Genomic DNA, 11690 nt, shown 5'->3' with positions numbered 1-11690 from the left:
AGAAACCCAATAGTCCATATCCATAACAATCTCTATACTTACAACGTCATCAAAAATATAATTTCTTATGGGTCGACTACATTTCTAGATGTTGACATCCAGATTTGAGCGTTCGATACAGCTAAGTGTATTGGTTAATGTGCCTGAGTGAAATTGAAAAAGGAAGTAAAATTTTTGTAGAAACTATAGTGGGGTTTTCCCCTACCAGAAGGGTTCCATCATATTTTACTACGGAACGTCCATCAGTTTCTCTATTAATGTACATATATATTAGTTTTGTGAAAGTTCTCCTTCTTCTAGCAGAAACGCAAAAGTCAAATCTATGAGAATCTCTATATTTAAGACGTCATCAATAATATAATTCCATATAGTTCGGTTACGGTTTGAGATGTTGATATCTAGTTTTCTTCCATGTTAACTTCCATTAATAAGACAGTCACGAGAGAGAGAAAGAATTTACGTTCTGACTTTGAGGAAAAATTACAAATTGAATTAGGTATGGCGAAACGTTTATGCTAAGAGAATTTTGCAAAGTACACAGTACAAGTAGAATTTGAAATCAATAGATGTAATGTAGAATTAAAGTCTGTTGACAAAAATTTAAATGTTACGGAAAAACAAGACTACACCATTTCGAAACATATTTATTCTCATAGGACATATTCTAAATAAATATCCATTTTTCATACTCTCTAAATATAATAAAATAACATAAAATCGAACAGAATATACATTTTAGACTGCTCTGGGGACAGCAATAATAATATACAGTGATATAAAAACGAATTTAACTTTCAAAGGAAGATATGGTAATAGATTGCTATTTTCTTTTTGATTGTAGACTTCTAAAAAATATAATTGCATGCCGGAATTTTTTTAAGTATTAGAATTGTAGGTTTGGCAATATCGCAGCCGGTGTAGTGACAAGGAATGTGAAAAGAAAAAATAACGAGACTTTCCAATATAACTCGTGAAATACTCAGTTTCCTTTTTATAATTTAATGTATGATTCATTTAGAACATCATAGTACTTGGTAAATGCAGAAAACTTTGTTGATAGTAAAATACAAACGCTTTTCGACCACAATATTCGTTAGAAAAGGGAGGGCGAGTTGTTAAAAAATTCGTTTTCTATTTATGAATTGGAATGAACTTCATTGTTGTTTCGATACCCATGTTCTTGCTTTCTGTGCGGATTTAGTACTTTCAAATCTGGTTCGAGTCCCACTCGATGCTCTTTTTCATTTTGTAATTTCTCATTTATTTTTGAAGTATACTTTTATAATATATGTTTAACAAGGAGGTGATGGAGAACTTTCTTATTTATCAAAAAATAAGAAGGTACACAGGTGCAAAACCTTTTCTATATACCTCATTGTGATTCCTGCTTAGTGCAAATTACTTATATCGATCCGTAAGATTTTGATAAACCTCAAAATAAATCCGGAGTTCTAGTGTCCAGATGATCACTATCAGGTCTAATACCTGCTTCATCACTACCAGAACGCAGTTCATATTATTATTATTATTATTTTATTATTGTTATTAATATTATAAGCTTCCTTAGCGTGGGAGACCCCGTATCGACTCCCGGTGAGAGCTCTTGTGATTCCGGGCTTACGTTAAGCTGTAGATTCAGTTCTCATATAGCCTCGCTTCTGAAATGGGCGTTAATGTCAAAACCAAATATATTATTATTATACGCGCCGTTGGTATGGAAGACCCGGGTTCGATTCATGGTGGGAGTTCATGTGGTTCGGGGCCTACGGGTAGTAAAGCTACCTTTTAAAAGTAGCTATACTACAACTACAAGATAAAAATTGTATCTCGCTACAACTATTAGCTAGTTTTTTTTTCAGAAACTTATTCGCTACTAAACCTCTTGTCACAGATGCAGTTTACTTGGCATCAATACATGTCATGTCATCTACATGCGTAACTGAACTTAAAAGTTTGGTTAAATATTACATAAAAGCTTTGTCTGTCAATTCCCATTTCAAAGTAAAGTATGCATTTTGTCTGCTCTTTTATAAGTAAATACATACATATATATAACCCCTCCGTCCAAAAGGTATATGCTTTCGCTGCTAGAATGGCATGTAGGTCTATTTTAAGAGTTATTACTATCCTTTTGACCGATCGTCAGTACGCAGTTTATTTCAGAAAATTTTCTTCTAATATTGTTGCAAAATTATTGGAGATAGAAATCAGAAAACAATCATATATTGTCCCTATCATCATATAAACGTTTACTAAAAATTGTGAGGAAATGTTGGAGTTACAAAGTATTTTTTCGCCCTCGAAAACATTTATTTTTAGCTTTAAAAAAATACGCTAAAAATTTTAATTATGTAATTCAGCTACAGCTACAAAACAGAGGTTTTGTCTTGTAGCGCCGCTACATTTAGAGTTACAGAATTTGCAGCTAGCTATTGTAGCTTCGCTACAAATAAGGCGCTAGTTCGGAACCGACTATGAGTTCTATAAATAACAACTATCACCTAGTGTAACTTGTATCATATACTGTATATAAGGAAAAGTTGATGACAAAGTAACTCAATACATTATAAAAATAACTCTCCCATCATATTGAACTCTAGACAAGATGTTTCACGTTTCTGTCAAATTATATTCATATGCCATCATTTTGCTTTAATGACCCTACATTAGGCCCATTCAAAATTACCCTATATATATTCAAAAATTTCGACTACCTTTTAGAAAATTCATGAATATGCACGCTTACACTGTGAAGCATGAGAGAACATCAGCGTGTCGTTTTTGTCCAAATTGATATTCATTAAACTTTTACTGATATTTCCAACAGAACAGAAAAGTGCATGAACAGTAAAAATGTGAGCTAATTGTCACTTGAATGTCTTTTCTCCAATGAAAATCCTACGGTGGTGTATGGATGCGAAACATGGTGTTGTAAAGAACACCTGTAAAGTTTTATTTTCAATAATAAAAAACATCGTTCTTTTTAGTGTTTGTTTTTCAAATATCCAATAAAAAACATGGCCCTACTCACCTGAATTGATAAAAGCTACTGAAGACTTCGTAACTCCTTTAATTCTTAAAGATACTTATTCAAGAAATTTATCGAGTAGGAAATTTACACCTGACTTTTCAAATACTTCGTTTAGTAGCAATCCTCTTCACAGCCGAACCAAGGATATTTTTAAGAAGAGATCAGATACAGGAAGACTCAGTAAGCCGGAAATCAGTCATTTCCGTAAAAGCAACTACCGATGTAATCTGTAGCGACGAATCTCGGTCCATTTGAATGCGCTGAATGAAACGTGGCGACTCTAATTGTGCAATTGATTTAAATTGGTCGTCGGCTCGCGACTTGTTCACTATAGAGCCGAGTTCAGAAAGACCGCTCATATATCAAGTCTACTGAGATGTGGCGGACTTCAACCGAGCCGAATCGAGAGGATGTTTCAGTTGAGTCGTGTCGAAAACAGTGTATAGCTCATCGACACCTAACCGGCTCTGTGGTGCGATATCCCTGCGCTGGTTATCGAGTTTTACTGGGTACCTCTACTATAAAAATACCACCCCAATAATCCACTAGATATGTGTCAATTCTTGATGAACCTTGCAACTTCCAACCCTACTGTGAAAATTTGAGTTGCACATTTCTAGAAGGTTAAAGATATTTTTAATTAACTTCGCTGCACTGCACCTTCGATAATGCTGTCCAAGAAAACATTGATGTTACCCATGACAGTATTGCAAAATCAAAACTTTTGGTGTACTATAGAAATTATAACCATTTTGTATTAGAAGTTACAACATACCTTAACGAAATCTTGAAGATACAAATGTGGCAGATCACGAGGAAAATATTGACGAGGCAGGTTCCAAAATCTGAATGCTGAACACAGTTTGCAGATACTTGAGTAGTTTTTCTAGGTGTAGGTTTCCCTCTCGAAGTTGAAACATCGCCCTGCGCAGGATGTAAGATATACTAAATAGTGTCCACCTATGGACTCAATTCACTTTCATTTCTCTTCAGACCAGCTTTTCTATACGAAAATGTATAAGAGATCTCATTTTTGAGCACATCGTTTATCTTTAAAGAGCGGATACAACCAGGTTTTAAAAAATATAATTCAATGTATGGCTTACATTCTCAATTTTTTTACCTGAAAGAAAACCGATTTGAAAGTAGAGAACACATCTCATCTCCTTTCGTAAAATACTAAGTGGGAATGTTCGGAGTAAGGTGATGCCGAAGGTGTTATGTACCTAAGTGCATTCTTGTGCGATGCAATTGACTCTTGCGAGGCGTGATACTATTGAGAGCTATTAAGACTTTTAAGTGAAAAAATGTGGGATGTTCGTGAATACCTATTTAAAACGATTCTGGTACACCAAGACAAAAATAATGTCCATACTGGGAAGAAATAAAAGATTTCATCAAATTTAGTACCCTAAAACGTTTTTTTCTTTCTGTTTCTTGCTTATAATAATAATAATTATAGATTTTGATTTTATCGCAATTTCCAGCAGTGAAACTAAATGAGAGCAAAGCTACAACCTAACGTAGGCCCCGAACGATATCAACTCCGGCCGGGAATGGAACCCTGGTCTCCCACAACAAAGATACATATAATTATAATAGATTTTGAGTTTAGCACCCTTTTCATTAGTGAGGCTATATAAGAATTAAGGCTAGAGCTTAATGTGGGCCCCGAACTACATGAGCTCCGCCGGGAATCGAACCCGGGTTTCTCACACGGAAGGCGCGTATAATACATATATATTTGATGTTGAGTTTAGCGTCCCTTTGAGCAGCGAGGCTATGTGAGGAGTGATCCTACAGCTTAACATAGGCCCCAAACCACATTAGCTTCCATCGCGAACCAAGCACGGGTCTTCCACGCCTAAGAAGCGTATAGTAATAATAATAATAGTAAAAGCTGCGTTCTGGTAGTGACGAAGGAAGTATTAGATCTGATGGTGATATTCTGGACACTAGAATTCCATATTTATTTACAGGTTCACGAAAATCTTACGGATCGATGCAAGAGGTGATTTGCTCTAAGGAGAAGTCGTATTTGAGGTATACAGAGAAGACTTTAGAATAGAAAGCTGTACCTCACTGTAATATATATACTATAAAAGTGTGCGGGTAGAATAACTGAAAATTAAAGAAAAATATATATTAAAGGGATCGAGTGGGATTCGAACCAGGTTCCACATTTTGCAACAAAAAAAATAGACTACTTGACACGCATGGCTATCGGAACAACTAGAGAATGCTCCTTCAGTTGCAATGATAAAATACCATACCTTATCTCTCCTTGTTTTATGATGATCTTTGTTTTTCTTTGAGAAGTATGTGATTTCTTTTTAAAAGAGAAAAGATTTTGCTGCATTAATCCTAAGGTACTGTTCAAACTAGAAGTATCACTATTTCAAGTAAAGTAGAAACAGAGATTTTAAAACAGCAAATTCTTTTCAGAAGTCGTTTCTTTTTCGTTCCTTTCTTTCACCTAGCACAGAGCGCTTTATTTCCAAACTTACAATATTAAGGAGAAAATATCAGACGTGCAATTAATTTCGGAGGTGTACATAAATTCACGGAAAATTCCAATTTTTGAGAATCTTCCCAAAAAAATATCTTGCTGGGAATTATCCATCAATGTTAACATGTGTTTTGTAAGGTGTGAACTTTGACTAATTCCTATTCCGCATTCTTGGTACGTGTAAGTCTTTTCTCTCGCATGGATTGACATATGTGTAGCGAAACGTGAAATTAAACCAAATTCCTTTTTACACTCGTCGTATACGTGAGGATTTTGCTCAGTGTGCTCTAACATGTCTTCAAAAAACTTGACAATACACTAAATTCCTTTCCACACTGTTGGCATAGGTGAGAATTTCATCCAGTGTAGATTAACAATTGAGAGTAAAGTTTGAGGGTACGCAAAACTGCTTAAGACATCCTTAGAGCTTGTGAGCAATTCCCGCTGTGGGGAATAACATGTGTGTTCCAAGTATGAATTTACATTAAACAATTTTCCACACTCAGCACAAACGTTGATTTTCTCATCTTTGTTAGTCAACATTTTTCGTTTTTCTGGCTGAACGTCCAGTACTTTTCTAGTAAATACTAAATACCTCTGGGCATACGTGAGATGTCTCGCCTGTGTGGAGTAACATGTGCGAAGCTAACTTTAAGATTTACAAATCCCTTTCCACACTCTTTGCAAATGTGGGTTTTACCTGTAGCTGTATGTATATCCTATGTGTAGTCAAAGTTGAACCTCGATACATATCTTCCCGCACTTTTCTCGTGTGTGACGTTTATTTCCTGTATGGATTACTATGTGTCGAGCCAAATGAGAACGTTGATTATATCCTTTTCCATACTGCTGTTATGTGTGAGGTCTTACACTTTGAGGATTAACATATGTGTACCTAAAGGTAAATGTTCACTACATATCGACCACACTCTTTAAATGTGCGAGATTTATCTGCTCTATGGATTAACGTGTCTAGCGATACTTGAAGGTTGGTGAAATGCTTTAGAGTCTTGACATGTATGAGATTTTTCTTCTGTGTGGATTAGCACGTGTTTAACTAAATTTGAACGTTGATTAAATGCCTTGCCACACTCGTGGCTTAGATTTCGTTTTGATCCTGTGGGGAGTGACTTCTATGCAGCGTATATCCTTCGTTGAGCGCACACTACATCCTACGCCACACTGTTGTCATGTGTGATCCTTTTCTCCTTTGTGGATTGATGCATGTTGACTCAAATATGAACATATTCTAAACCCTTTTCCACACTCTTGGCAAATGTGTTCTTCTAAATGCATGTATTAACTTGCTTTTCGAAGGATAGAACGATGGCTAAAAGTCCTTCGACTTTCTTGGTACGTATAAGGCATTTCTCTTGTATGGATTAACATTGTGTAGCCAAATTTAACGTTAACTAAATCCCTTTCCACACTCCCCTCATATCTGGGATTTATCTCCTGTATGGATTACTAAGTGTGTTGCCAAAGTTGAACGTCGACTAAATACCTTCCCATAGTCTTTGCATGTGTGATATTTAGCTCCTGTATGAACTAACATGTGTCTAGCCAAATGAGACCGCTGATTATATCCCTTTCCACACTCTTGACATGTTAGAGACTTTTTCCCTGAATGGATTAACATGTGTATAGCCAAAGTTGAACGTCGACTAAATTCCTTACCACACTCTTCGCATGTGTGAGGTTTTTCTCCTGTATGAATTAACACGTGTGTAGCCAAACTAGAACGTTGATGAAATCCCTTTCCGCACACTTGACACCTGTAAGGCTTTTGTCCTGTATGGATTAACATGTGAGTAGCCAAATTTGAACGTCGACTAAAACCAGTCCCACACTCTTCGCATGTGTGAGATTTTTCTCCAGAATGGACTAACATGTGTGAAGCCAAATTTGAGCGTCGACTAAATCCCTTGCCACACTCTTTGCATGTGTGAGGTTTATCTCCTGCATGGATTAACATGTGTGCAGCCAAATTTGAACGTCGACTAAATCCCTTCCCACACTCTTCGCATGTGTGAGGTTTATCTCCTGAATGGATTAACATGTGTGTAGCCAAATTTGAACGTCGAATAAATCCCTTTCCACACTGCTCACAAGTGTGAGGTTTTTCCCCTGTATGGATTAACATGTGTGTAGCCAAAACAGAACATTGATGAAATCCCTTTCCACACACTTGACACCTGTGAGGCTTTTGTCCTGTATGGATTAACATGTGTGTAGCTAAATATGAACGACGAGTAAAACCAGTTCCACACACTTCGCATGTATGAGGTTTAGTTTTTGTATGGATTAACACGTGTCTAGCCAAATGAGATTTATTTTTAAAGCCCCTTCCACACTGTTGACATGTGTGAGATTTTTCTCCTGAATGGATTAACATGTGTGTAGCCAAATTTGAACGTCGACTAAATCCCTTCCCACACTCTTGGCATGTGTGAGGTTTATCTCCTGTATGGATTAACATGTGTGCAGCCAAATTTGAACGTCGACTAAAACCAGTTCCACACTCTTGGCATGTGTGAATTTTTTCCCCTGTGTGGATTACCATGTGTCTAGCCATATTTGAGCGTCGACTAAATCCCTTCCCACACTTATCGCATGTGTGAGGCTCTCCTCCAGTATGGATTAACATGTGTCTAACCAATGTTGAACGATGAGTAAATGACTTAACACACTGTTCGCACGTGTAAGTTGTATCTCCTGTATGGATTAAGATGTGAGTATCCAATCGAGAACGCCGATTAAATGCTTTTCCACACTCTCCGCATGTATGAGGTTTATTTCCTGCATGGACTAACATGTGTCTTGCCAAACTTGAACGTTGATGAAATGACCGACCACACTCTTCACATTTGAGACGTTTTGCTTTTGTGTGGGTTAACATGTGCGTAACAAATCTTGAATGTACGCTAAATAACTTTCCACACTCTTCGCATATGTGGGATTCCTCACCTGTATGTATTAACTTTTCGATTGACAATGGTGATCTTTGACTAAAGCGTTTAACACTCTTTCGGTATGTGAAATGATTTTCCCTTTTATGGGTTAGCATATGTCTTGACAAAGGTGATCGATTAAATCCATTACCAGAATGCTTTGGAGATTTCTCATTGGAGTAAGAAGGGGTTTCTCTTAACGCAATGAAAGAATTCGCTTCTGTATGAAGAGGAAATTCGTTATAGCGCCTGTAAAAAATTTAATAAACAAGGAAGTATAAATGAAGGTAAATTATAAGTAATAACAAAGAAATGAAATTCTTTGAGTTTCATATTTCTGTTCCTTCAAGCTGAAATTTCGTAGGAACATGTAACCGACAACTATCGAGGTGATTCCATATGTCTCTATTCTAAAAATAAGAGCACGTACTTTGCTTTTAATATGTCATTTTGTACAATTATTTGTATATACGATTTCAGAGTTAACTCAAGTAACTAACTAGAAAGATACCTATTTTGTGCTATGATGAATAAACATTTTATTATTAAAAGTAAAAATAGAGATCCGTTTTTACTAAAAATATTTACATCCTCAATTTTTGTGTCAGAAAATTTCACAATCGCGAGAACTTGTGGCAATTGCAGCTACAAAAACTATTGCTATGACGACAAAGAAACAAAGAAAAGTATAACAAGTTTAAAATTTTTCCAAAAAAAAAAAAAAAAAAGGAATTTCAATCAGTATAAAACCTCTATCGGTGTTTCTGTTATAGTCTGAAACTTTGACAAAGTAAATTTTAATAGGCACTACAATTTTGCGTCTATTGATATATAGCTACGTGGTTACATCTGATACATATTTAAGCCCAATTACGAAATAAATACATTTGAGAAGCCGAGAGTTTCAGCTTCTTGTAATCTTTATCTATTGTTTCGAAATACATACCATGACTCCTGAATTTCACGTTAAGGGTTTGTTGACAAGCATTTGCACCTTCGTCACCCTTAGATTATTACTAATGCCTGTAGGTTTGTGGTCAAAACATAGAATTTAAATTTCTCATAACTTGGTGTAATGCCATTCGGAGAGATCAAAGTTCTCTATTGGGTTTGTAATCTAAATGTTAGAGGAATTTTTCTAAACAATGTTCCTGGAATATTATTACGAATGTGAAACACTTTCGTCATTATTGTTAAAAGTAAAAAGGGGCGTGTGAAGATAAATGCTAAAATCTGAATACCGAAGAATGGAAGAAATATGTTATCTATCAGATTATAAGAGACAGGAAGCTAAAGTGTTTTAAATATTTTTTTAATATGTTGAGTGTCTACAATTAAGTGCCATTTTAACAAGCTAAATTAATTGAAATGGGTATCATAAAGGCGGAAAAAGGATAAAATTTGTATGTCAAAAATTATAATCTGACGAGACTTAATCGTTAGAAATAGGACAGTTGCACACTATAGTCGGCGAGAACTATCTTGGCAGTGACGTCAGCGCTCTCAGTTGCAAGCCTACCAACTTATACTGTTCACAAATAATGCTTAGATGGCACACTGAACGCTTCATACTGCAATTTAAAATAATGTTGGTAGGAAACTGGGAGGATTTGAATATTTTAAAGTGTACACAAGAAATTATAACAATAAACGTAGAAATATTTTACTCTTAATTTTAGTCTATGATTGGTGAGCACCCGGGGAATAAATAGTCGCTATAAGTTCCAGGTCCGTCTTCCCGATCACTATCTGTTAAAAATCATCCGGTCCTGAATCGCTTCCAACACTCATAATTGAATTGTCAACCTCTCTGTCCATAAGACAGTCCTTTTCCCAGTAAAATTATTCCCATTTACGCGAGTTTTCAACAGCCTTCCCTGGCCCGTATCCAGGGGTTCTTGGGGGCCGACCCCTAAATTTCTGCTGCCCCCCTAAAATTTTCACGGTAGGCTTGCAAATGAACTATAATATGGTTGTATCGCGCTCACCCTAACTTCAGCCGGCCGGACTAGGCAGGGTCTAGAATCTATATACATTTGTTTGTCTTTTTTGTATATTTGGTCTTGCTTTACCGGGTGTTATGACAGGTTGTCCAGTATTTAGACTTTTCTCCTTCCCTTTCACAATTCGCCACACGGATCTCTCACTGACACATGCTGCTCGGGACATTTTACGAAGACTGTCAGATTTATTATTGTTTGCTGAAGAAAAGTTGTAAACTTTAACATTAATGTCTCTAGCATCACTATGCAACGGCTTGTCCTTCTTTATGGTACTATCACCCATTTTTATACACAAGATTTCGAGAACGAAAACCAAACAAAGGATTGACAACTCTCACAAGTCACCGCGCACTGTATAGCCCTATACAAAGAAAAGAAGCGCTTGTCAGTTCACTTCATTTCGCTTTTGTTTTTTGGTTTGTTTGTTTGTGTGTGTGTATATATTTCGTGGAAGTGGTGTTCTTGTGTCCTATCGGTAAATGTTATACTCTTCGAAGCTATTCACTAACCCCTAGAAAACTCTGTTTCCGCGACCATGGGGGTTTCTTTAAAATAAACGTTGGACTTTCCTTCCCATTTCGTCCACACCATGTTTGTGTCTATCTTCAACAAAATGAAAGTATGTAGCATGTTGAAATCTGATGTTGTTAGAACAGAATAAAGCATACATGCCTATCGTCTAAAATTATTTTCCACATACTTATAATATGAAATTCAAATACAAAATAACCATATTCTTCATGAAAGTTATATAAATAAAAAAGCAAAAAATGTAGAATTTATGTCTCCTCGAACTACAGTTATCGTTATAAAAAGATGACAAGTATATTTGTTAGAAACGACTCTTCCATATTCGGTTCATTTCCCTTCGCTTTCCTGTTGTAGAGAACGCAGCTTGCTTTTAAGTTCGAATTTGTGTTCGCGCATTTTCTCTTTCCTGGGATTGGACGTTGAATTGAACGAAGCGTCTGCTTTAACCAGTGGGATGGCATTTAAGTAACAGCGGTGTCCACGTCACTGCCAGGTTAATTCTCGGGCACTGTAGTGTTTTACTTTGAAGAGGCTGTTGTGTGCATCAGTGTTTTGGGAAATACAACATTCAAGAGGGAAAATATGAACAATCTGCATATTACATCTGAGTACACAAACTTGACATCCAGCTAATCTTTTATTAGGTAAGGAAATGGGTGAACTGA

The 11690-nt window shown here is 36.2% G+C and overlaps 1 protein-coding gene across 1 annotated transcript in view; it reads right to left on the bottom strand.

Moving 5' to 3' along the window:
• Window positions 1–359: 359 nt before the first annotated feature.
• Window positions 360–11690, bottom strand: part of LOC145690820 (uncharacterized) — a 35410-nt gene continuing 24079 nt past the window's right edge. The window contains exon 2 of the mRNA XM_081766127.1: window positions 360–8740. Coding sequence (XP_081622253.1) covers window positions 6976–8740 — 1765 coding nt within the window. The 3' untranslated portion in view covers window positions 360–6975. The remainder of the gene's footprint in view (window positions 8741–11690) is intronic.

The sequence above is a fragment of the Thermobia domestica genome, chromosome 7 (assembly GCF_964235325.1).
Source record: "Thermobia domestica chromosome 7, izTheDome1.hap1.1, whole genome shotgun sequence".
NCBI lineage: Eukaryota > Metazoa > Arthropoda > Insecta > Zygentoma > Lepismatidae > Thermobia > Thermobia domestica.
The sequence above is the reverse complement of the archived record's forward strand: the minus strand, read 5'-3'. Positions and strand labels throughout refer to the sequence as shown.